The following is a 27,497-nucleotide window of genomic DNA, read 5'->3' on the forward strand; positions in this document are numbered from 1 at the left end:
TTCAATAAATGATCACCAGGTTAGCGGAAAAACAACAAATCTGCACTGCATACAAATCAGCTACCAGGTTACAGCAATGAGAAGCCAGGTACTTATCGAAAGAATAAGTATACCGTCAGACGGGGATTATTTGTTATCATTTTTACAGTATATTTGAACTATTAAATGTTCTCACATGTTTTATCATCATTGTAAGAATGTTTGTAAGTTATGCAAGAACAGGTGATGAAAGTGATGTAAATCTCGTTTAACAAGGAATACATCCACTGTTTGACAACTATTCGAGAATAAAGCAGCTCCAGAATCAAAAGTAACCCCGCACGACGGTATACTTATGACCCATGTTCAACAAGAAGACATCAGCATCGCATGTGATCAAGACGTTTGTTTATCTGTAACTTTTTTTTACTAGCGATTCACCGACATTTCATTGGATTACTACCTTTGCCACATCGGCAACGGCAACGATGCCGCCATAGTTGGATAGCACGAAGATTATAGACCATCAGTGGGCCAAATTTTCGCAGATTCCATTGCGACGCGCGCAGACTGCAGCCACTGCGCTGGCTGTTGCAGTACCCTATAAGTATAGTAAGATTGTGTGTGAAGAAAATTACCCCACGGCGCCCACCATGGCGTTGAAACAGCTCGTGAAAACTAGCATACAATAATAGGTACCCTTGCGTAAAATTTTTGATAAAACAAAATTGATAACCTCGACAGGGGTCCAAAAGGTGGTTATAAAAAAAGCATAATGGTTAAATGTTTAACCATATGAACGCAGATTGAGTCTGAATTTCACAAAAGAGTACATACAGTGCGAATAGTTAACCTGATTGTAGATAGCGCTTCCATGTGGGCTGGCCAGGCGTTTCGCACAATGAAAACAGTCTATTAGCAATGTAAAGTATACTTCAAACGCACTAACTTTTTTAAAGGCACGATTAATTTGTTCATATCTGCATTCCGGAAATTTAACAGTTTTTCATACAATTTGAGAAATTACCTCCGACAAATTTGCGGAAGCAGACGGAGGTTTAACGATTGTACTTGTACTAGCAATCAATGGCATTTCTCGAAAATGCCCACCAAGACAAATTCCTTAAAGTAAGATGAACTTCAAAGAGAACAAAGTTCCTGCGTACTGTCTTCTATCTTACTACCTTACTGAAAAGTGGTAAACAAACATTTAGAATCAAGCCTGCATCACAACTTTTTATTGTTTGCAAGCAAATTGATTGGTGAACGGTTGAACAATGGGGTACATGGCGTACTTACAGGTACAAAATAAGCCCCATAGTAATCCTTAGCCCACAATACAAGCATCTTTAGCGGAGATCGTGTAACCAACCCCGGTGAAAACTAAGGTCGTATACCGACAGAGCAAGAGAAAATCCTGCCAATGCAGAGTGTAGGAACGAGGAATAGCCTTGTCAGTCTTAAGCGTCTGTTCCAATGGTAAGGGCTGCTCTTGATGGCTTGACGAGTCATCAACAAGCACGTGGTTTTACTCCAGCTTACGGTCGGCTTACGACAGCGTTTGATCCGGAGTGGACGGCTGAATTAAAAAATGTGTGTTTCGGCACTGCCGACATGAACGATTACGATCAGCGATGTACTAACTTCGCAGAAATTGACTATATTGCCAGTGATGGCCGATTTTTCTCAAACACGGCCATCAGGTATTACTTACTTACTTAAGTGTCCATGTCCGCCGGTCCGGCAGAACAAAGGGATGAAATCAGAGATCTCCACTGCTGAAGGTTACCCCCCATGTCTTTTACCTGTCGCCAGGACAGGTTCTCGTCTACAACCCGGATGTCGTTGGCTAAGCTCCGTCGCCATGAGCCTCTGGGTTTGCCTCTTCTACGCTGTCCTTGTTGATTCCAGTCGAGTGCTTCTCTGCAAACCTCGTTCGCTCCTTTCCTCAAAGTGTGTCCGATCCACTTCCACCTACGTTCACGAATTTCTGTGGCTATCGGCCGTTGATGACACCGACGATGGAGTTCCTCATTGGATATCCAGTTATCAGGCCACCAGGCACGAATGATGTATCGCAGGCACCGGTTAATGAATACCTGCAGTTTTTGCGTTGTCTCCGCTGAGACGCACCACGTTTCGCAAGCATACAACAGTACGGATTTAACGTTTGAATTAAAGATTCGGGTTTTCGTACGTAGAGTGGTCTGGTTTGAGTGCCAAATGTTTCGCAGACCTGCAAAGGCACCCCTGGCCTTCCTGATCCGTGTGGCTATATCAGTCTTGGTGCCACCATCGCGATGCATCGGGCGTTGTCTGGCTACCAAGATATTGAAAGGCGTCTACCTGCTCAACTTGTTGTCCCGCTACTGTGAAGTTGGTGGAATTGTCAGTGTTCACTACCATAGACTTAGGTTTCGCTACATTGACTGTAAGACCTGCTGCCTGGGAGCTCTCGGAGAGGTCATCTAACTTGCTCTGCGTATCGTTTCGGCGTTGTGCGAGCAAGACAATGTCGTCAGCTAGGTCGAGGTCATTTAGCTGCTCCATCGTTAGAGGATTCCAAGGTAATCCTCGATTTGGTCTACTGTCAACTGGGTATTTTAGCGGTATATAAATTTTCACATATTATGGTAACATATGATGTCACTGTATCGTCACATGAAGACTTTTTCAAATTTGACGAGTGAAAGTAATAAAAGCAGCATTTTTTTAATTTAAAAATTTTTTTGGGATAAGACTATAGCTGAAAAGTAAAGTAACCCACTTTTCTTCTCAGTTCACCTCAGACAACACAGTGAATGGATAAACTATGGTCATCGGACGATACACGTTTCATATGAGAGCTGTCAAAAGCTCGGTCAAAATGAAGAGCTCTATCAGGAAGATAGAAGAGAGGGAGAGAACTTCTGACATCATTTCAATCAATCAGCTTGGTTGATATCTGTCAAACAGCAAATCATTCTATTTTTGATTTTTATTAATTTTTTCAATTAATATTGACTTAGTTGAAATAAAAAAAGGACTGTTGGATTCAGAAAACGACGGGCTATCCAATAAGGTGATAAAATCCACTTTTTTGGGGAAATTAAAATACCCAATTGCTTCAACTAATATCTTATCCATAACGATGAGAAACAGAAGCGGTGATAAAATGCAGCCCTGTCTCACGCCAGCAGTAACCCTTATGGGGTCGGACAAGACGCCGTCGAGCAAAACCTTGCACGAAAACGCCTCGTACTGATCCTCGATAAGATGGACTAGCTTATCTGGAACTCCTCTATGCCTAAGTGCGCCCCAGATGCTTTCGTGGTTAAGTCGGTCGAAAGAGAGTCCTGGAATTCGTTGATCTGCTCCAATATAGTGCGGAGCGTTGTGATATAGTCTACACATGATCGGCCTGCACGGAATCCAGCTTGCTGCCGCCGGAGGGTAGCGTCGATCTTCTCCTGGATCCGATTGAGGATTACCTTACAGAGTACTTTGAGAGTAATACAGAGCAACATGATGCCACGCCAGTTACCGCATTCAGTTAGGTCTCCTTTCTTCGGGACTTTGACCATATGCCCTGCATCCAGTCCACCGGAAAAGTTGCGGTTTCCCATATATTGCTGAAAAGCTGATGCATCATCTGGGCTGACAAAGATGGGTCAGCTTTGAGCATTTCGGCTGAAATACAGTCTATCCCTGGCGCTCTATTGGATTTCATACTCTTAATGGCTGCTACAATTTCATCCAGCGATGGCGTCTCCGAGTTGACGCGATTAATTCGACGAACTGTAGGCGTCATACGCTGCTGGTTTTGTTGGTCTCTGACATTTGAAACTCGGAAGAGTTGTTCAAAATGTTCAGTCCATCGCTTAAGCTGTTCTGTACGGTCAGTCAGTAGCTGACCAGCTCTGTCCTTTAGCGGCATCTTTGTATTCATCCTGGTACCACTAAGGCGGGGAGACATATCGTACAACAAACGGATATCACTAGGGAGTTAGTCCAGGCTCTCTTGTCCCGTCTACAAGCACGTTTAACAGCCCTCTTCAGTTCGACTTATCGTTGACGGGCAGCTGTCTTAGCCGATCTGGTCCGCGCTTGCTCAATGCCGGCTTTCGCCTCTCTCCGGTCGTCGATCTTCCTCCAAGTTTCATCTGAAATCTACTCCCGCCGCCCGCTGCGCGCTTTGCCAAGGGTTTCATCACTGGTCATGATGAAGGCGTTCTTGATGTCGGTCCATTGCTCTTCGACGGTTCCACCAGGTGGCAACTCCGAGGCTCGAGATTCAAGTTGTTCGACAAAGGCCCTTTTCACCTCAGGATTCTCCAATCGGCGGAAGTCGTGCCGGCACCCAACTTTCTCCTCCCGTCGTTGGACACCCATGTGGTCCATGTGGATTTGGATGTCCACCTTCTGGATTTTCTTAACCACACTGTTCAGCTGGCTGTAAAAACCCTCTTTCTCCTGCAGGTCGGCAGCATCTGTTGGCGCATAGCACTGGATTGCTGTAAGGTTCCTAACACGTGTTCTGAATCTGGCAACGACTATTCGCTCATTTATCGGTTCCCACTTCATCAGAGCCGCATGTGCCCCTGGGCTCAGTAGGAATCCGACTCCTCTTTCTCGAGTAGCATTTTCACCTTGTATGCCAGAGTAGAGCAAGACTTGCCTGGATGATGTCCTGTGTTCGCCAGTACCCGGCTAGCGGACCTCGCTCAGCCTCAGGATTTCAAGCTTCAGGCGGCTAGCTTCCCTTGCAAGTTGAGCCAGCTTCTTACCCTGCTGGGCAAGGGTCAGTATATTCCATGTTCCGATTCGTGTCCGTTTTTTCATGCTAAAAGTCGTTGCCAATAATCCAGAGAGGTTTCTTATTTCAAACTGCGGCCCTTCGAAATGATCCGTGCGGCCCGCGGACTAATCTGAAAGATGGTGGACTTATGAGAAAATTTTTTGATGACATAGGAGTTTAGTCGTAACGGCTCGTGCATGTTGTGAATCTGAATGCTTTCCGGTTTAAATCTTGTGGCGATTCCTAGAAAATTTTTTTTGCTGTCGCATATTTTACGTTTTGTTGTCAGAGATTATTGCGGCCCGCGGCATTCATGGGCGATCTGATTTGGCCCGCACCATGCCTATGCCTGGGCACCACTGATCTACACTAACGTTGTATACCCACACGTAGGTTACGTAATCTTAGGCTCCTATAAAAACCGTAAAATTGCTTTGATTTATTTAGATTTACTTAACTGCGGCCTACTGTCCCATAGAGAGCAGTGCCCGGGACGGTACTGGCGCTGAATTACGATTTAATTTGGGTAAACTAACACGGCGCCGGGAGAAGTACATCATTGCCGGTGACTTCAATGCTCGCCATGAAGTGTGGGGCAGCCGCAGGACAAATCAGAATGGGACCATATTAGCGGAAGATTTTGAGGCTGGCCACTACAACATCCTAGCGCCGGACAGTCCAACTAGAATCTTCAGATCGGGAGTCCTCTCCATTTTGGACATCTAACTAACATCCGACCACTACCCAGTGATACTGAAGCTTACTGCCTCTTTCGATACAGTGGACAGTCGGCCCGACGAAACTTTACCATCGTGTCAACTGGATTGAGTTTCAACGCATCGATTCCGAACAGCCTCTGCATACACTGGAACTGATCGATCTGGAGCTGGAATCCATTCAGCGAGCGATTGCCGTTGCCCAAGCAAGTGCGGTCTCCAGGTGAGCACCTCTCTTCAAATAGATTCCACAACCAAACATCTGATGAAGTTGTATAATGTTACTGGCGCAAATACCAGCGTACTGGTGACCGGCAGAAAAAATCGATAGCAAACGGTCTTTCTAGGGTTATCCAGGAGCGACAGTTAAGAAACAAGGAATTCCAACAGAAGCTGCAACAAATTCCACCTCATACAAAATCATTCTGGTCTTTGACTAAGGTCTTCAAAAAGACATCATCTCTCCTCTTGTCTCGTCGGGTGGCTCAGGCGATGGAATTTTACTGACCACCGCAAGTGAAAAAGCAGACGCGCTAGGTCAGCAGTTTGTAATGTCTCACAATCTGGGACAGGATATTGTCAGCCCTCACGAGTACTCTGTTGCCGAGGGAGTAGCCGAGGACGATCGATCCGACAGCTTAGTAAGTGAGAAACAAAAAATCACCGCTGACGAAATAATGGGCCATGTTAATCTAAAAACATGAAGGCCCCCGGATTCGATAGCACGTTTAATATCGAGGTCAATCACTTGAGCTACGGCTCATTGTACTTTTATATAAATTAGCTAAAGTTATTCAAGTGCTGAAACCGGGGAAAGATCCTGATGTTTCCAAGCGCTACCGGCCCATCAGCTTGCTCTCTGCCATCTATAAGTCTTTTGAGAAGGCAATCCAATCCAGCTCGGCGACTCCATCATACAGTGGTCCGATGAGGTCGATTACCTCGGATTACCTACGCTAGACTGGCAGCTGATCTTCAGGTCTCATATTAACAAAATTATCAACAAATATGGCATTCTCATCCGGTCCTTGTACCTGATGATATGCAGAACATCTTCCAAACTGAGCTTGACGAATCGGCTGGCTGACTATAAACAAATCATCTATCCGGCAATAGAGTACGCGGTCCCGGTCTGGTCCGGCAGTTTTTGGACACACAAGCCGCGGCTTCAGCACGTACAAAATAAATGCTCAAAGATGGTCCTGAACCTGCCACCCTGAACGAGAACAAGCGAAGTGCACGAGCTTGCTGCCCTGGATACCCTGGAAACTAAGTTTGATGAATAGGATGCATACAAGCTAAAATACGAAGAGAGGTGTTCCCAATCATTACATGAAGTAATTCAAGTTTTGAATTCATTAGGTTAAGGCTTTATTTTGAGGTAGGTATGATATATTTTCAATAAATCATACGAACCAAAATGTTTCAACATTGAAAAATGTTAGGTTTACATTAAAGGCATTAACATTCGTTCAGAAGCATTGGAAGTTGATAAGCGGGCAGTTGATGAAAGAAAAACTGCCCGTATTTTGGCTTGTAATTCTATGTCTTCCTCTCGTGCATCCCATGTGGACCAATAAAATTCCACATTTTTTGGTGTTAATACAGGAAACTTCAGAAACTAGAACTTAATCAATTGAAATTCAAACATTTTAAAATAATTTTTCATAAAAAACCAAGTTTGCAAAAAAATCGTTTTAAGATGATTTCATAGAAAACATGGAATCTATCTATTCCTCGTGGAAAAGCAACTGGAGTGCAGTTTCATCCCAGTTTCCGCTGAACCGAAATAATGAACAATATTTAAGAGTGTACTCTAAACCTACTCACGAAAAGCTTACAAAAAGCTTACTTGCAAGTTCTGGAGCTTTCATTAAAACGGCAAAATATACAGCTAGTTGCATGCAAGAATTGTCAAGGGCGACGCGTACTTATTTTATTTTGCAAATTTTCATTTGATTTTGCCATAAATGTTCAAAATAGACTTGTACGAGTAACGTCTGTTAAAAATAGATAAATCACCCTATAGGCGATTTTCAGCCTCATTCTGCATTCTGAATACCAATGCTAAACAACGTCGAAATTATTGTATGCAAATAAGGTACCCATACTTACTTACTTGTGTGTCCATGTCTGCCGGTCCGGCGGTACAAAGGGATGAAATCAGAGATCACTGCCGACAGTTACCCGTCATGGCTTTTACCTGTCGCCGGGACAAGTTTTCGTTGTCGCCATGAGCCTGTGGGCCTGCCTCTTCTACGACGTACTTGCGGATTCCAGTCGAGTGCTTCTCTGCAGATCTCGTTCGCTCGTTACCTCAAGGTGTGTCCGTTACACTTCCACCTACGTACACGAATTTCTGTTGCTATCGGCCATTGATGACATCGACGATGGAGTTCCTCATCGGATATCCAATTGTCAGGCCACCAGGCACGCATGATACATCTCAGGCTCAGGCACCGATTAATAAATATCTGCAGGTTTTGCCTTGCAAAAAAGATACCAAAAATCAAAAAAGTTATTATTAAACGTCTTAGAATTCAAAATATGAGCAAAAGAAATTATTTCTCTTTAAATTTACTATTATACCTATCACAAACTCATAAGATATTCGCTTAGCGATTGATTCATACACAAAATAATCACTTTAATAGTTTGTAAAACAAATAATGCACTTGAACAAAACTATTTCGAATTTGTCTACCTTGGTAACGGCGGACAATGATACCAACCGTGAGATTCGGAGGCGTATTATCAGCGAAAGTCCTGACGCAGTGGCCTTTTAACCCAATGCCCTCTCCTGGCATACAAAAAAAAATCAGCGGAAGTCGTGCTTACCATGGGCTCCACAAGCAATTGCGGTCGAGCAAACTAAGTCCCCGTACAAAGTGCACCCTGTACAAGACGCTCTTTAGACCGGTTGTTCTCTACGGACATGAAACATGGACAATGCTCGTGAAGGAGCTGCGAGTGCTCGGAATTTTCGAACGACGGCTATTAAGAACGAACTTCGGCAGCGTACAGGAGAACGGAGGCGGAGGATGAACCATTAACTCGCACAGCTCTATGGCGAACCCAGTATCCAGAAGGTGGCTAAAGCTGGACGGATACGATGGGCAGGGCATGTTGCAAGAATGCCGGACAACTACCCTGCAAAGATGGTGTTCGCCTCAAATCCGGTAGGATCAAGACCACCAGAAACGCAGTGAACAAGATGGTTAGACCAGGTGGAGCGAGATCTGACGGAGAGTACTCGGTGTCCGAGGAATTGGAGAGCGGTAGCCCTCAACTGAGTTACATGGAGAAACTTTGTTCAACAAGCTTTGTCTTAGGACGGCAAGCCACCTAAGTAAGTAAGGAAGTAAGCTGTAGCCAAAAATGCAGGAACAAGTAGGTTCTAGAGGCTAAGTTAAGGCCTGCAGGGAACAAGCGATTGTCGTCAAAGTTAGTCGAAATTCTGGACATAATTGAAAAGATTTGAAGAAAAGACAACAAGCAGGCCTACACATGTTCTAATTTTGAATCGGAATTTCCAGTTTTTGTGCAGCAATCTTTTGCGCGGTTGAAACGCCAAAGAAAACACGGGGACAGTCATCAGCGAAATCATATGCGGCGATCACCTCCCAGCGGCAGTTTGTTTTGTTTTTTCCATATTTCTGTATTTATCATCTCTTTCTGTCTCATTCACGACACAATAATAAAATAACCTATACATTAGTTAAAAAGAGACCAGTTTTTTTTTGTTTTCTTTTTGTTTTTTTTTCTGTTTTCCCTATTTGTGTAGTATTCTTTGTCGCGTACAACACGCGCCAATATATTACGTGTTTGTTTCATCAGGTTCCTGTCTGTAGAAGGTTGAAAGAAATGTAAACTCGGTGATCATTTTTGTGTAAAGACTCTCCATATATTTTATCGGCTTTTACCAATATATCTTTCTTTGCTTTAAAGTATAAATCATATCTCTAAGATGGCAAAAATTAACTGAAATTCTTTTAGATCGGTTGTTTTTGCCGGTAGAAATCAAATACAGACAAGTATTCTCTAGGTGTTTATTGATTTCAACTTTACAATAGCCAAAATGGTCCGTTCCCTGCATCTGCTTAGTGTAAACGCTTGCCTAGAATAACGGCAAATACCTGTTTGGCCGGCAGCACACTCCTGCGAACGTACTGCTCTCGGCAAGCTCAGGTATCAGTGGGAGGGAAAAACCTACGACTCGGTGCAACTGTGTATACTAACTATTGTGGATTTCAAAAGAAACAAAAGGAAAGCGACATGTAAGAGAAAAGAGGAAACTAGTAGCAAATCATAAATTATACATTTAAATGTTGCTCTCGTGTTAGAGTCCTTAAGTTTTGCGCTTATTTGCTATCATACATATGTTTTGTTTTTGTTTAGCTTTGTGTAGTTTTCTCAACTGCTACTACAACACGTTCTGTTTACAGCATTAGTTGTGTGCTAAATTCTGCTCAGGTCCGGTTTATGATCAAACAAAAAGATGAAAACATCTATAGTTTTTTCCTAATTCTAGCGATCTGATTCTTATTAATGATTAAATCTGTAATTAGTGTATATTTTACATCTTCCTTCCGTTATTTTATTTTTGCTTTACTTTGAATCTACAAATGGTATGAGGGTGTTGTTGCTATTTAGTCCAAATTTTTAAAACAGAGTTAATTGTAGAACCTTCCGGCCTTCGCTACGTCAAAACTTTCAATCAGCGAAGAGGATTGCCATGCCTATTTGCAAACAAAAATTAATAGATAAAAAATAGAATCCAGCTACTTAGCTTTTAGCAAGTATTTTCGAAAACGTGTCTGTTTGGGTGTGTAAGAAATCTGGTCAGAAAGACAGTAGAAGAGGGGAGGGGAAACTGGTAAATTTTTGGAAGAACAGTTGAAACTCCAATAAATCGAATAGGAAGGTTGGATTCATGCAGTGGTACGACGTCTGTGCTCTGACCCATCTATAATCAAAATATCCGTTCTACGACTGTTACTGTACGCAATCTGGTGAAAACGAGATTTTTAAAAATTTACCATTTTGCCCGAACTTCCCCCTTGATTTAAAATATGATCCAAACTAATTGTGCAACGTGAGAAATGCAGGTTGGTTGTCGTGTTAATTTGCGGGCTTCGCAGCACTTGTCTACCTCTTTGCTCTTTACTGATCCTTCGGTGTGGTTCTTTTACCGCAGCGTAATTGGGACCATATGAATGAATTTTTAGTTTTGTTGTTTTTCTTCTGTGGGTGTGTGTGTGTTAGCTTTCCAAAACAAAAGATTTTGTGAAGGAAATGATGATAACGTAGTATCTCTTTAGGTTCAAAAAGGTACCCTCCGTATGCGTCTACTGTGCTGCCGTTGGTTCAACAGCTGCCGGTTCTGCTGGTAAGATTTTAGGTTCTGCTGAAAAAGAAGTAAAGACAAAGCTTTAGGTGCATGTTAGTTAGAGTCCTACAAAAGCAATAGGATGCACCTGAGCTTGAGACTGTACTGCAGTGAATCTTGTTGTTATAGCTCTATTGGCAGTTTTTTGTGATTCACTTTCTACGTTTCTATAAATTTTATACTTTGTAATAGCTGCAAACCTATGTTAAGAAAAATCAGCGCATATTCCTACAAATCACGTTATCGGCATAATTATTCCTGTACCGAATTGGGTCGTTAGTAAAAACGAATTGAATTAGTTTCTTCTGCAACACATGCAAGGCCTACTACTAACAATGATTGCTCAGAATTTTTAGATAGGTTATGTCCTATCTATAATAAAGTCTGGATGCCGTGAAGGCCTACATACCAGATGAGACGACCTAACAGGTTGTAACGGTTTAGATTGTTCACTTAATCGTTCATAGGAATTTAACATAAATTCAATCAGGTTTAGATCCCAAGTTTTTAATTTTCTTGAGATGATCTGTGTTCCTTTCTGGTATACTTCCAGATTGGAAATCAAGAATCTTCACCCTGTTTGTTAATTTTATCCAAAACGTTTTACCTACACAGTTTTTTCAAATGTTCAAGTTACTTTCCCGGTTGAAATAAGATTTTATACCAGCACTCGGTCACCTCGTTTTGAACGGTAGAAACCTCTGCAAGACGCTTCAAGTCTCCTTTTCCTTTTCCCCTATAAAATGAAGTTTTTCCTTTTTTTTTTCTTTTTTTCGTGTTATCCAGCTTAATAGCGTATAAAACTCTGCGCTGGGCCCTTTTGTAATGTCAACAAAGTGTCAGGGAGACTTCAAACATGAGTTCTACCTGACGAGACAGGCAATGTCGCCCACTAAAACAAAAGTAGAGCCCCAAGCATAGCCGACACGTCTATGCCCGCAGGCGAAGGTATTCCGGCCTTGCGCGGAATCCACGAACTGACTTTGAGATTTCTCTGCCAAAGGCCGGAATGTCATATTTTAAATAAAATGATGATGATGATGATGGTAATGATGATGATGATGAGAAGAAACATGATAGATCGAATTTATAAATGTGCTTTGGACTTTTTGTACCACTCGAGTTGCAATATGTGGTACAGTGAAGAAGTGGAGGATTCGTCAGCCCCGCCTAACACCGGTCTTCAACCGCGCGCCCGCTTTCAATTTTCCAACACAAACAACCACAAATGAACCAATAGGCAAGACAAATTTCGGAACATTAATGGTTATCAACTTATCACGGCAAATTTAATCTTTCATTTCTTTAGCATTCATGCACTGTCCCACGATACAAAGTAAATTGAGCACAGCACAAGCTGGACGGTCGCAGTAGTCGACAGAAGCTTCAAAATATAGAGACTCACCCGCCTTTCAACCCTCGAGACCAAAGAGCTAGTGCAGTAAAGCTCTGGGCTTAAACGTCTCTCTAAGACTCGACCCCTTCTCATCGACAGACCCCGCGGGCGGCCATCAGAGCACAGGACAGCCACGGGGCCAGTGCAAATATCCTACTCTATCTAGCAGCACCGCCTAGCCGAGACTCACCGAGATTACAGAGTGGTCCAACCGGATGGTATCCCGCTTTCATCCCCTTACTAACCCCAAGCCCCCGACCAACTCAATCAATCCGACATTTTTCGGAGATATTTGTGACAGTTGTGATAAATAGGGATGAATCCCAGAAAACTTCATCTATTAATTATCAGAGATCCCCATGCTGGCCTTATTCTTAAATGGAATAAAAGCACTTTCTGAACAACGCAACAATCATAATTGAAGGAAGCTTAGAACGAAAGATTCAACTTAAGTAACGCAGAAGGAACTTAACCGATAACGGTGTGTGGGATTGGGTTATATTAAGAGATATAGAAGCCAATCAGTCTTTCAATCGCGATTCATTGAATAGCTGATTTTAGGTTGCTTTAGAAGCGAATGGTTTTATCTCTCAACAACTGCTTGATTGCCTCAATGTTGGAAGAACTCTCCAATTGGCATCAATCATCGATGATTCCCAGATTCTGAGCTCAGATTTCAATCATGATGTAGATACCTCACAACATGGCTCAAGTCCGACGAGTTCAGTCGATATTTTGATTTTTATCCATACCACTATGACCAGATACGTTTGTGTCTGAATATGATCGTACAAGTTGAGACAGCATGTATTTCTGCCTGGAAGACTGTGGGCCACTGCCCCATTGGAATTGATATCTCGATCTCTGGTCCGGTAGCTCTAGCTCCTGTAGATTTGCCAATTTTAGAACCGTCGGTGTAAAACAAGAGTGATCCCAAACCTTCTTCGCATGTGCTCCAATCGGTTTCGATTACTTTGAAGGATAAATTGAAGTTTGTCCTAGTTTACATCCAGTCTTCATTTATCATTACCAGTGTTTCGTTGGAAATCTCGAAGGATTCGTAGATTTCCATTGAGATCTCCATCTTGAAGATGTTCAGCACACCGAAGCCTAAGAAGAGCACCTTTTCCTGCTTCAAGTTGTTCGAATTGGTGCAACGGTAGAAGACATAAAAGAGCATCTAGCGCTCTTTTGGAGGGTGTGCTGGCCATTACTCCAGTAAATGAAGAACATGCCATACGTTGTAGTTTACCATGCCTTTTTTTTGAGATGTTATTCGTGTAGTTTTAGGCCACCACACTACTGAAGCATTAGTCAATCTGGGTCTCACAATTGCCGAATAGATCCCGTGGATCGTCCACGGTTTAAGTCCCCACTCTTTACCAATAGTTTTGCTTTTGAATTTGCTTTTGAAATTGCATACTCTAGATGATCGCTCCAATTTAGTTTATGGTAAAGTATAACACCCAAATATGTAGTACGGTTGAATAGCGCCAATTGGACTCCCCTCGACTGTAGAACTGCAACACTGTATGGCCATTTTATTGTAATACATCATTATTTTGGTGTGTAGTTTAGGGCTGGATTGGAAATAGTACACTCATATTTTCCTCTCACCAAAGCCCCACACAGCGAATCCTATGACTTCATAGCTTTTGTCAGCCAACATATTTAGAAAATCAACTATGAGAGACAGCATAGGAGATAAGCCTGCCCCCTAGTCGGGTTTGTCATTAAAGCAGATCCTCCTAGTTTTGCTGTTATTATGAGGTTCATTATCAAAGCAAGTATCCAATTGAAAATGCACCTGACAAAATTTCCTCTCTCCATGGTTTTATTTATTGAATTGCGGGAGGCGTTGCCAAAAGCTCCCTCAATATCATGAAAACCTGCAAGTGAGATTTTTTATTGCCAAGACTTCAATTTTCCAGTTTTAATAGACAAATAGGAATTTGTTAACCGTTCAAGTATGATAATTTGATATGAAGATCAATAATTTTTGCCATCATTTTTAAAATCACATGTGAAACTAATCAGTCAGTACGCTTTGGGACTTTGGGTCCTGCCACGTTTTCCAGCTTTCGGAATGAAGATGACCCAGACCTCTCCTGATTTCTTAGAAATGTATCCTAGTATCAAGCGGGCCCTCGACATCTTTGTCAGAAAAGGAGTCGTAACATCCTTACTTTTATGAACTCTCGACTCTCGATTTCGTGAAAATAGTACTGGCCAATTTTTTTTATTAGAGTGGTTTTAACTCAGAGGGTCATTCACCATACTGACTAATTCATGAACTCTTTCGTTGTCGTAATTGAGCTAGATTGTTCTGCGTTGAAATCCTGTGCGTCATCTCATCGGAAGGCGTATAAATTGAGCCTGGAATTCCTGAGAATCGGTTGTAAACGGTCCGTTTTGATATTTTAGACTTCCAAGTCTATTAGTGTGATCTTTTGAAAGGGCTTTGTGGAGACTTGCTACAACAGGCAAGCTATAAACTTGCTCATATGTAATCCTCCAATCCTTTCTGTTGGATTTACGAACTATCCTTTATAATTAGTCAAATTAGAAGTAGCCTTGGCTTTATTGCAAAGTTTTCTAGTCAATTTACTAAGCCTTTCAGCTTTTTGTTCCACCACAACATGAAGTTTTCCGCTTTAGTTGACAGCTTTCCTCGAATGCTCTTATGAAGTTAAGAGATCCACAGATTGCAACTAAACTATTGGATAATCGGATAATAATCGCTCGTTTGGCACATGCCAATTTTCAGTTATATCTGATCATTTAGAGTGTTGGATTATTAACTTCCTGTCCAATTTAAGTAACAAATGTTGGATCATTACTCTGAAAACATAAGTTAATATTATGCGATTATTTTGGTAGGTATACTCAAGTCGCTTTTTACGCGAAGGATACGCCCCGCGTAAATCAAAACCGCGTAAATTCCGAAATTCGCGTAAAAAAACCGCGTAAATTCCGAAATTCGCTTAAAAAACCGCGTAAATTCCAAAAATCGCGTAAAAAACCGCATAAATTCCGAAATTCGCGTAAAAAAAACCGCGTGAATTCCAAAATTCGCGTGAAAAAACCAAAATTTTGCGCGTAAATTCCGAAATTCGCGTAAAAAACCGCATGAATTCCAAAATTCGCGTGAAAAAACCAAAATTTCGCGTAAAAAAAAATTTAACGTTTTGAGCACATCCGCGTAAATTCCGAAATTCGCGTAAAAAAACCACGTAAATTCCGAAAACCGCGTAATTCCGAAATTCGCGTTAAAAACCGCTTAAATTCCGAAATTCGCGTAAAAAAACCGCGTAAATTCCGAAATTTGCGTAAAAAAACCACGTAAATTCCGAAATTCGCGTAAAAAACAAACCGCGTAAAAAACGACTTCAGTGTATTTGCATCCAACCGTTGTTCTTCAATTTACAGTGTAGAACCAGTGCTATAATAACTCCTCTTGGAGGTGTGTCAGCGTTGTCTCCTGGGAAATAGGTTGAATAGGATAGGATGGAATCCGTTATTTCCCGGGTCGTTGGAACCTCCAATTCCATTGCCACAATGTCCCTATTGATGAATTGTCACGGGAATAAATTTATTGTCTTCCCGTTGTCGAATTGCTGCTTTTGGAGCGGTTTTCGAGTATAAAGAAGCCTTCATTTTTGTGTAAAGATTCCTAGAATCCTATTTTTGTTGAACCAAAGCCCTTGAACTATAGAACGACGTACAAGTTTTCGTGAATGAGCCTTTAGCATAGGACGCTGCTTACTTCCTTGGCGTGGTGAAGGTTCACCTGAATAAATTTTACTTTATTCTACATCTTTACTGATTCCATGCTTCAGGGGCATTCTATAATCCCTCTGATTAGAGTGTTTTCCAATTGTTTGTGTGCCTCTCTCTTTCTGGACATTCATAGCCTAGAGTTTAGAACGTCTTCAAAACGACCAGCAGTACTATCAGAATTCACCTAGCTTATTATTGAAGAGCGAGGTTTATCTCTTCGGGACACGAGGCTATTATTATTTTTATTGTGTGACCCTGATACAGGCCTCTAAATCTGTACAATCCGTATTAGCAGGTTGCCCAAGGTTGTCTTCAATACTAGTTTTACCGGTCTTTGTTGGAGTTTTTAACTTATCCAAATTTGTAATTGATGCGCATGACGTCTTCTTCGAAGCTCCGTCCACCGTATATGCTCAAAATAGAAGACAATAGTTTGTAGGGGCATTCCTTGACTCTAGGAATGAAGTTAGAAGTAGTAAAAGTTACAGAACATTGAGAAAATAGGACATACAACACTGACATTTCTTAAGAACAGATAATACAGTTCGCTTACTCAAAAGTGATACTGCAAAGAACGAAGTGTGGAATACAGAAAACAACTGGACAATAACACAATAGATCAAAGTACTTGTCCCAGTGATAACATCCACACAGAAAAAAAATAGACCATTGATAATTTTTTTAAATAATGAAAAAGTTCCACAATTTTTCGTCTGACAAACTATATTTCCCATTAAATTTTTTTTATTTTTTCTAGGCTTATTTTGCAGTTTTCATATTGGCACAAGAATCTCTAGGATTCTGCCAAGAGTTTCCAAATATTTGTGGTGGAAAATAATGTTAAAATAATCTCGTCCAATTCATACGTATGTTTATTAAACTTCTAAGTCATAAAATATTATACAGTTCGTTCAGTTATCACTTATTGGAGTTGCTTGATAAGCCATGGATGCGACGACGACGACGACGACGATGACGACGAATTTTAACAATAAATGAAATGTCAATTTTCTGTTTGGTTATAATCTGTAAAACACGCCGTCTCGAATCGAAAACTCCAATCGAGCAGAACCAGTTGTCAACTAAAGTGATCCCATTTGAACACGAGATCTGTCAAAAAAAATTATTACGATTTGTTTAAACGAAAAGTGTTGTTACCTGAGGTGAAAATTAGTTCATTTTTGGATAGGAAACTAGTCCTGGTATCTGTTAATCACAGAATAATCTGTGCATGTGCAAACCCTGAAATGTTGCTAAATAAATCGGTCAAGTTGACGACTCTCTATCCACCATTACAGCCTCACTGGGTAGTTAAATTTCAATAGAATTGTGGTCAGTAACATATAATGTTGTTGTTGGAAAAAGAATTAAATTCAAAAACAAAATCTGTAAGTATCTCTTACATGCTAGCAAGAATAAAAATCTAGTGCAAGTCGCACAGAGTATCCAATCAATGATTAGCATCAATCAGACCTATCAACTTATTCATTCGCAAAAATATTAACCTATTGCATCCCCAACAAACTAATACTACATTATCTAAGATTTCTAATCGTGCGTCTCCATCAGAAGACACGTATCCTATGCGAACAACTCACCGGTAGTGTCCAGTTTCGTCTCCTCCACGTTGTTCTCAACGACAGCAGCTACGTCGTTCGTCTTATTCGTGGATTCTGTGCTGCTGACATCGTTGGCCTTGGCCGATTCATTTACTATTGCCATTTGCTGTACCGCCAATTCCGGCTCTTCTGGTTCATGCGCCGAGCTGCCGTTGCCTTCCACCTGCACAGGGGCAGACTCTGGGACACATGGCGCTGCTGTGTTTTCCTTCGTTTCTTCGGCAGGTTTTTCAACAGCGGGTGTTTCGACAGCAGGAGTTTCAGCGGGCTTACTGGGTTCGTCGACTGCTTTAGCGGGTTCCTTTTCTTCAACAGCGACCGATGCTGCAGGCGTAGATTCTGTCGTCGCCGGTTCCTCCGGTTTTGGGTCTGCTTTTTCAGCCGCCGGTTTCTCCTGCTGGCTCTCTTTCTCCTTGGTGACTTCTTCCTCTTCATCGACATCCATTTTTTCCGGAGCGGATTTTTCTGATTCTTCTTCCTTTTGTTTGTCTGTGCTATTTACAACAGCGTCGACTTTGTCTTCCGCTTTCTTGTCCGCTTCATCGGATTTTTCCCCAGTCTCAAGTTTTGACTCGTCATCTTTTTTGGCATCAACCGGGGTATCCTTCGAATCTTCATCTTTGTTAGTGTCCTCTTCCTGTTCATCTGCTTTGTCTTCTTCGGCGTCTTCTTTATCTTTGCTAGGTCTTCCTCGTTTCTTAGGAGTCTTAGCCTCTCCCTCTGGGGACTTTTCCTCCTCGTCATCGTCCTTCTTCCCTCGCCGTTTCGGTGTAGCAGCCGAACGAGCTTTCTTTGCCGGCGGGGTAGCCGGTGTGGTTGGAGTAGAGTTAACACCACGTGTGCTAGCTCGCGTGCGGCGCCGGCCTCCTTCCTCCGATGGATCCATGCCCATATTCTTCAGTAGCTCTTCGCTTTCTTTCTGGAATGCATCCTTACGCTTGGATGGCGTACGCTTAGTCTAAAAAAAGAATAAAATACGGTGTGTAAGTGTACATCTACTAACAAGTTTGTTTAGCGTGTTGTGAAAGTGTAATTTGTAATCAAGCTTGTTGCTTAGTCACCATCATTTTCATCGGCCATCTTCAACGCGCCGATAACAGGGTATCTATTGTTCCGTTATTATTACAACCGTGACATCAATTGGAAAAACACATCAGAGCGGAGCGTTGCAAATTGTGTTAGCAGGCATCAATGTAGAATGTGTGTTGAAAAAAATCAACTTGGGATGCGTCGTCCACTGCCACATGCTCCGATGACCGAAGAAACACGCGTACCCAAGCTTAACGCAAACTAATGGAAAAATGTAAGTATTAAATAACATAACTATCGGCGATGTTTGCAAAATTATTATTGACGAACGTCTACCGATGTTATATCAGCACTACCACATCAAACCAGACATTTTCACATGATGCGCCAGGCGCGCTAGTAGGCCTTGCGTTGTTGATAAGTACCCCTCAGAGACCTAAACCGAATGGAATAAGGTAAATAGCTGAAAATAAAAGATTGAAGCAAGCACGGTTCGGTCTCGCAGCGTTTTTCTTTAAATTGTCGGCGCGAAACTCTGCACGACATAGCAAAAAATAAAATACTCACGATTACATGCTAATTATTACAACTTTGCAAATTTATTTGGACGTCATACATTTATATTTAAACGGACAGTACCCATAATCGATTTAGAAAAAAGCCGGCTCAATTGTAAGATATTCTCTGTTAGAGATTCAAGATAAACTTGATAACAAACAGAAAAGGGAGTAAAGAAACGGGAATGACTATGTTCTATTTTTCGACTACGTTTGGTGATATTGCACGCTTGCCGTCACCGTCGTGTCCAGTAGCGGCGGTTAAGTGAGGTTAGAAGACGTGATAAACAGTTTTTTGTTTTCCCTTCAGCCGCGAGCCCAATTCTACCACGTAACAGTTTCCGCGTGATGCAAGTGAAAGTCAACAGACTTCAGAGCCGAACTGCTTCGTATCGTGTAATGCAGTTGTATACTGCCTTCGTTCATCGTTCAAAACAACAAACGAAAACATAAAAAAAAACGAGGCTGTATGGAACACGGATGTTCTTGAAATTTAAAAAGATTTAAGAACGAATATTTAGAAAATCTCCAATTTCTATTACCAATTGCTTGGAGGTTATATTTCGTGGCACACAATATACTTATTATTTCTGGAAAAGAAAGAAGCATACCTACACATTTGCAAAAACAGCGAAACGGAAATCCGCTAACAATTAATTCTCAACCCATTTTCAAAATGTCAACGTTGCGAATTGAAATAGGTGAAAAATCGTTCAAAATTTGTTCAACTAAACAAGGTAAATGACCCTATTATTTATGATATCACTAATGCCCATACATACGCAATCGTCCGTTATGTGATTTCAAACTCTACGATGCAACACACACATACATTCGCACGTACACACTGCGAGCTTGCTTTTTGTGACAAACACGTAATTTCAACAAATAATAAATCGTCCAGCTCCCTACCGTCGCCGAAATCACAGCAAACAAATGCTTTTGTAAAACGTAGTAACATTCCTCCAACCCCAATAGACACCACTCGAAAGCATTTGCATCGATTCAGAGCTCCGCGTCACTTGAAAATTTTCCTCATTTCATCACGCACTAACACTGCCGCATCCTTCATTGGACGGCACACCAACATCACTACGCACCGAAACAAGTCGAAAACCCATTTCAAGACGAGGGAAAAGATGGAAGCAAAGCCTAGCGCTACTGGCCCGAAACCTTCCGGGTTTGAATCGAAAACCCGTCCGACGGGCTCAAATCCGTTCGCTTCCGTTGGGAATAATCCTGTAGCAACGCGAAAGCACACGTTCCATCCGGTTCGAGATGACGCCAGCGGTGCAACCTGGCCTTTTCCGCCAAGTAAAAGCGCAAATAAAGATGGACATTTTTCGCTCCCGCTCGAAATCCCAAGCGCAATGACGATACAGAAGTCGGGTCCCCTTCACACTTGAAAGAAAAAAAATCGCTGCGTACTTACCGGCGTTTTTACCTCTACTTCCGTCGGTACGGCTGCTACTTCCGTGGTATTTGATTCCGACATCTCGTATCAGGTGCTTTCGACAGGATTTTATTCCGATAATCCGGTTTAACTTGCAATATTCCTCCGAATCCGCGCTTCGCACAGGGTCAAAATAACATGAATCGTTTTTCTATACCTAGCGAACGCACTCTCTCTTTTGTATGATCCGTACACAGCTCAGCAGCGAAGCTTCAGTCAGCACCACAGTTCGGCAGGCAGTCGTAAAGCAAACTCAACTAACTCGACGTCTCTCTCGCGGTTCAGTTCTCAGCACACGAGGAACACATAAGAATGAAGTGAACAGCAAAAACGAGGCAGCAACAAGATGGTTGACCGGTGGGTGTCGACAAAAGCTTGCGCAAGCGACCGAGCCAACATTTTACTATGTGGCCGAAGCGGGGAAAACTAAATTATTATCACGCACTCATTCGTTTTTGAGCAACAGATGAGGTAAGGGGCCATCCAGATACCACGTGGACAGAAAAATACCAATTTTCAACCCCCCCGTCCCCCTCCGTGGACAAGCGTGGACTTTACCTCAACCCCCACCCCCCTCCCCTGTTTGTCCACGTGGACATTTTTTTTCTTATGTCAAATTTAACAAAACAGAAATGCATTGTTATAAATTTTGTTTTCAACTTGATTTATGCAGTATTTATCAAAAAGCTGACGTGAAGGGAAGCGCCAGTCTAAATGCTGCGACACAATGCATACGGCTTTTTAGGCGTTGCGGAAATTTGAGTTTTTCCATGGATTTTCCGTCAACTTTCCGCAGCCTATTAAAATCCGTATGCAAGGTTTTAGCACCTTAATTCTTATGATCTTGTCTACTGCAAATTATTATCGACTGCAAGAAAGCTGATAGCTTGACTTTCGCTTGACGATTCTTCTCTGTCCAGAGTATCTTTGTCTAGAGTATCTTTATCCAGAACATCTCAGCTTGGCCGTTTACTTCAACGCAACACAAGACCTTTTCGACGCAATGTGATTCGTTAAATTTTTTGAAGGCGAAGCCTTTTGGAAATAGGTTATCCATGGAAGCCCTTTTTTTGGCGAGCTGCATTTGATTTTGAGGCAAAATGCAAGTATTTGGCGCAAGTGCGACCTAGGTGATAAATGAGTCACGTGACTGGTGAATATTCGTGGATTCTTCCGTTACATTTATCATTTCCCAAAGAAGGCAAGAGTTGTAAAAAAATTTCTATTGCAGTTCTATTGAGTTGTTTCTAATTTCTAGTGCATGAAAAAAATGAAAATTCTTGTCCACGTGGACATTTTCAGTACCCCCTCCTCCCCTTCCGTGGACAAGCGTGGACATTTTCATACCCCCCACCCCCCTCTAAGCTGTCCACGTGGTATGTGGATGGCCCCTAAAATCGAAAGGATTATCATAATTCGCTGTCAAGTATTTCCATTGCGAAATCTTCACAGGATGTTTTAACTGATTCGCGAAACGAAACCCGATACCTGCACGGTAAGCATCTTGGCTTCGGAACAAACAAGACGCAGACTAAACGAAAAATTATAAAACCGGGAGAAATTGAACGAAGCTTTTGACGAACAAAATGGCTGCCGAGGCGTCGCTGCGCGGCCAACGTGCGTCGCATTCGTCATACAGTGACGGCGTAATTAATGGAACTGATAGGGTAATAGAATAAATATGTGCACATGCACGTGTGGTCTATTTTTCTGCAACGACAATAAATACGATGTTGAACATTGAAAGACGCGATCACTTCCGAAATCCCTTTTTTGTGTCAAAACAACAACCATCTGGCTTGTCTTGTCGGTCTAACTGAAACCATAGTTAATTACTTATTAGAAGCCGTATCCAGCCTGATTGTCCGAAGCGCGGTTACGGAAAAAGGCGACAAGAAGAAGTACAGAAAAGCGCGAGCTAAGATTATTTTATTTTTGGACAACGTGAAATTGAATTTGTTATTAGATTGAATTTGAATACAAGCCTATGCCATGAAATTTTATTTGAAACTGGACTTTAAATTACACGGAATCGGAAATCATCTAATATCTCTGACTGTTACAACCTTTATGTAATTTGATTATGATTAGTAGAGTAAAATGAGTTTAGGAAAATCCTTGAGTTTTTGCTAACTCATTTTTTTTTTAATTTTGCAACTTGGTCCAGTCTGATTTAATACCGACCAATTGAAGTTGTAATTGGCCATGAAATGGACATCAAATAGCACTGAAAAATGTTTTTAAAATTTAATCTGAAATTTTACTTGAACTCGTACTTTTTTTTATTATTAATCACTTTTACGAAGTAAGATTGAGCCCGAGTTCTTGGTGTGTGAGGCGTAAATGCTGACCACTACACTGATCCCTCGGACTTAACAATTTGATGAAAAACTGCAAAGCAAATCAAACCAAAACGTGAGTCCAATTTCATGAACAATTTCAATTAAAAGTAAAATTTCTAGTCTTTCTTCAGCTCCAGTTTCGAGTCTGATTTGAAATGCAACTCTAGGTTCATTTTTAGTCCAATTTCAAGTCTAATTTAATTTCATTTTCAACACCGATTCTAACATGTACCTAACATAATATCAGGTGCAATTTTAAGTTTATTTTTAATTCTAATTTAATTCCAATTTTAACTTCAATTTCAACTCCAGTATGAAGTCTAATTTCAAGGGTAATACCAGTTCTAGTCTAATTCAAATTTCAAGTCCAATTTATAATGGAATTTAACGTCTTATTTCAAGTTTAATTTTAGGGCCACTAGTGGACCGAGGCTGGCGCACATTTTTAAAATTTCCTATTCCCACCTTCTGTTTAGGTCTGGGCACGCCAGTGAACATCATACAAACAATTTGTATTTTCTCTTCTTTTACTTACTACAATAGGTTATGAGCCTATTCTTCAAGCGGATAGAGTTTTGCACTAATTGCTAAAATCCGGAACAAAATGGACTGGCTGAGATGGCGAACCGAGCAATCGTCGAACGTGCGAGATGTATGCATTTTAAAGCGAAGCTACAAAAAGCTTTTTGTCCAGAAACTATACCAGCCACGTAGTTAGCTTCGAGGTTGGTAAACGGTTGGATAATGCGGAATATAGACCCCATAGTGGTCGTTAGCCTCTCATCCAGCAACTCCGATCCCGACCTCCTTGTGGTACCAGCCGGAATGTGAGCAACCTTAGCGGAGATCGGGTAACCAACCCCGGTGGAAACTAAGGTCGTATACTAACCGGGAAGGAGGTATAGTGAGTCTCGGCACTATAAGATGGCAGCCCCCTCGCGAGACTCGGTAGTGTTGCCTCAGTACGGCTACACACCTAAATTAAATTACAACTAACAAGATTCAAGCATATTCGGAGCGGAATATTCGGCATCGACCCAGGCGACGGAACAAGGACGACGGAGACGACGACGACGGTACTTGGAACTGCAGATCGCTAAATTTCGCAGGTTGCTGATTGAACAGCTTGAATCTCGCAAATTCGGCATCGTAGCTCTGCAGGAAATCTGTCGCAAAGGAGAAAAGGTATGGAAGATCTGTGGCGGAAAGGTCCAGTTTTACCAGAGCGGTGGCGCTATCAACGAACCGGGAACGGGCTTTGTAGTGTAGGGCGGAATGCAGGATCGCGTGATAGATTGGAAGGCGGTCAACAAGAGAATGTGTGTATTGAGGATAAAGGGCCGTTTCTTCAATTAGCTTCGCCTTTCCACAAAGCCACCTGGAGATCACCTGACAAACGTACAATGAACCAAATTGACCACGTTCTCATAGAGGGGCGGTTTTTCTCTATCATCACGAACGTACGCTCCCGTCGGGGTGCGGATATTGATTCTGACCATTACCTAGTAGCAGTACAAGTGCGCTCAAAGCTGTCCACCGTATACCGGACACGTCAAAGCCGCCCTCCTCGGCTGAACATCAGGCAGCTAGATAACCCACAAGCTGCCGAGAACTACGCGCGAGGGCTGAATGATGCACTGCCTTTTTCCGAGGAGTTAGGTGCTTCAAACCTCGAAAACGGTTGGAGCAGAATACGCTAGGTCATCGGAGAGGCCGCTACCGCGGCACTAGGTTTTAGTTCGCGGAGTACACAAAATGATTGGTTTGATGTAAAATGTAGACAAGCGGTGGAGGAAAAAAAATGCTTGGAAAAGATCGTGAAGAATTAGAGCAACTATTCCAAGCTAATGACACGCGCATTTTTATGAGAAGGTGAACCAAACTCGGAAGGGTTACACACCGAAACCTGACATGTGTAGGGACGAGGGAGGGAATCTAATTACAAACGAGCGCGAGGTGGTCGACCGATGGAAGCAGTTCTTCGATGAACACCTCAATGGCGAAGTCGCAGAAGGAGGCGGAACGGAAATTAACCTAGGAGCGCCGATGGAAGATAGTAATATCCTAGCACCTGATCTCCAGGAAGTCAAACGAGAACTCGGGCTGCTGAAGACCAATAAAGCCGCTGGGAAGGACCGCCTACCGGCAGAGCTTTATAAACATGGCGGAGAAACGCTAGCAAAGGCTCTACACTGGGTTATTTCGAGGATTTGAGAGGAGGAAAAGCTACCGGAGGAATGGATGGGAGGAGTGGTTTGTCCCATCTACAAAAAGGTGATCGGCTAGACTGCTGCAACTATCATGGTATTACGCTGGTAAACGCCGCCTACAAGGTATTCTCCCAGATCCTGTTACGCCGTCTGTCACCGATAGCACAAAGTTTCGTAGGGAATTATCAGGCGGGTTTCATGGGGGCTCGCGCAAATACGGACCAAATTTTTACTATCCGACAGATCTTGCAGAAATGTCGGGAGTGCAGCGTGCCCACGCATCACATCTTTATTGATTTCAAAGCAGCATACGATACAGTCGATCGAGACAAGCTATGGCAGTTAATGCACGAATACGGTTTTCCGGACAAACTGACGCGACATTTATCCTGCATCCTGCAACATCGCTCTTGAGGGGGTGATCCGACGAGCGGGCATCGAAACGAGAGGCACGATTTTTACCAAGGGTAGCCAACTTCTAGGCTTTGCAGATGACTTCGATATCATTGCCAAGAACTTTGCGACGGCGGAGGCAATCTACGCCAGACTGAAAGCGGAGTCTAGGAGAATTGGGCTAAAAATAAATGCGTCGAAGACCAAATATATGAAAGGAAGAGGCTCAAAGGAAGCACCAGGAACAGGGGAGCCCAACGTGCACGATGGCTCGACCAGGTCGAAAGCGATTTGCGACTTCTGAGACGACTAGGAAATTGGCGACGAGTGACCCATGACCGAGTTGAATGGTGGCGAGTACATGAAACAGCATGAGCCACCCCGACTCTATGCTGCTGAAGAAGAAGTTAGCTTCGAGGTACGATGCCTGTCGAACAAGTCAGTCCTCGTATGTTCGAACTCGGCTCGGTTGGGCGGTGTGGCTAGACTCAGTAGGATCGTTGCACCAACCCCGTAATTGTCCTATACTCTAATAAACCGGCTATGAAGTCGGTCGATAAAGAAGGGTCAACTGTGGAAGACGTCCAATCCGTCCATACGCAAGGCTTTGCTCTGCTTCTGAATTGCCCTTAAACTCGTGGACATGATGTCACATCAGATAAGCTTTAGAGCGGAAAGAAACCAGACTTTATCGAATGTTAAAATCTTCGGAATGCAAGCCATGGTTTATGTTCCAAAATGATTCGATGAAAACGCAAAAGGCCACCGTTTACTTGATCTAAAGACCACGAAAATCATCAAAAGTGGACATGTTTAGATTCATCACCGAAGGGACAACTGGTGGTCGTGTATTGCAAGTTGATCGCGAAGGCAATCGAGCGCGCACAGTGATCAGAGTGTTTGTCCTTGACTGACGATGAGACGTGTTCAGCAGCTAATGCAGTTGCAGTAATGCAGAGCAAAGACTTGCCCTGTTCCCACTCATCACAGAAACCTCACATCACGCAAGCTGCCCAATCCGACGATGGACACGTGCAGTTGAATTGATTTGCGAAGCCAGATGAATCGGGGTACTTCAGTGGAATGGCGACTCGCCAACAGGGTCGGCACTTCAAAAGATTCTGTCACGCCCCAAGAAGCGGTATCGCGTCCCTATGCCGAGAAATGGAAGATAGCTATAACCGTACGAAAGTGTGCCGCTTGTACAAGGCACTATATTTAGATATTTTGAAACGATGATTATTGGATCAAGCGTGTCAAGGACTTTCTGAATGACAATTTTCGCATGAAGGACTTAGGCGCACTGGAGCGCCGCCAAGCATCTCTTTCGCTACCTTCGTGGAACATCAAAAATAAAGCTGGTATGCAAGAAGGATAGCAATGACGAAGTTTCTGGATACGGTGCTACGGATTGAATAGCTGATTTGGGCCAAAAAAAAACGAACCTATACATGTGCAAGCCATGTGAAAATAGATATAAAGTCACACTGTATTCGAGATACCTTGGAAAGAGGAGTTGTTAAACTTAAAATAGATTACGTTGCCTCTGAAGACCACATAGCTGATGGATTCACGAAGCCTTTATGCCCCGTCAAACCGAACCGAAATCGTGAAACCATAGGAATTACAGTTAGCATGAACTTTTCTTAGCAGGCTATGATTTGCTAGACTCACACAGAATACAACCAATTTGTATTTTTTTTTTCTGATGGAATACGTTACCGGCTACCGTACACCGATGCTTTCAGCATACTTTGAGAAACAGACGATAACATATTTTAAAAATATGAGGTTTTTCATAGCTGCCAATAACAAAATATAAGAATAAAAAACCCTTGGCATGGTTCTTAACTACAG

General features: G+C 42.4%; 1 protein-coding gene across 4 annotated transcripts; it reads right to left on the minus strand.

The window, feature by feature from the left end:
* Positions 1-9,119: 9,119 nt before the first annotated feature.
* LOC128742717 (nucleolin-like) lies at positions 9,120-20,942 on the minus strand. Of its 4 annotated transcripts, XM_053839163.1 has the most exons (5): positions 19,253-19,494; positions 19,022-19,148; positions 18,718-18,946; positions 17,636-18,614; positions 9,120-10,879 (listed from the first exon to the last, which is right to left on the minus strand). In XM_053839163.1, the coding sequence occupies exons 3-5, from the start codon at positions 18,727-18,729 to the stop codon at positions 10,821-10,823; spliced, it is 1,050 nt and encodes a 349-aa protein (XP_053695138.1). In that variant the 5' UTR covers positions 18,730-18,946; positions 19,022-19,148; positions 19,253-19,494; the 3' UTR covers positions 9,120-10,820. The 4 variants fall into 4 exon arrangements, with proteins under 4 accessions (XP_053695138.1, XP_053695137.1, XP_053695136.1 ...); XM_053839162.1 differs by lacking the exons at positions 18,718-18,946; positions 19,022-19,148; positions 19,253-19,494 and adding an exon at positions 20,675-20,942 and having other exon boundaries at positions 9,120-10,876; XM_053839161.1 differs by lacking the exons at positions 18,718-18,946; positions 19,022-19,148; positions 19,253-19,494 and adding an exon at positions 20,675-20,942.
* Positions 20,943-27,497: the final 6,555 nt, after the last annotated feature.

Source organism: Sabethes cyaneus, chromosome 3 (assembly GCF_943734655.1).
Source record: "Sabethes cyaneus chromosome 3, idSabCyanKW18_F2, whole genome shotgun sequence".
NCBI classification, from domain to species: domain Eukaryota; kingdom Metazoa; phylum Arthropoda; class Insecta; order Diptera; family Culicidae; genus Sabethes; species Sabethes cyaneus.

Bases quoted from the DNA above. Each gene is read 5' to 3' on its own strand.
- LOC128742717 (XM_053839161.1), bottom strand. From the start codon at position 20,737: ATGTCGGAATCAAATACCACGGAAGTAGCAGCCGTACCGACGGAAGTA. The intron at 18,615-20,674 runs GTAAGTACGCAG...TTCTTTTTTTAG, and splicing joins AAGTAGAGGTAAAAACGCCG to ACTAAGCGTACGCCATCCAA. The intron at 10,880-17,635 runs GTGAGTTGTTCG...CTTCTTTTTCAG, and splicing joins GACGAAACTGGACACTACCG to CAGAACCTAAAATCTTACCA.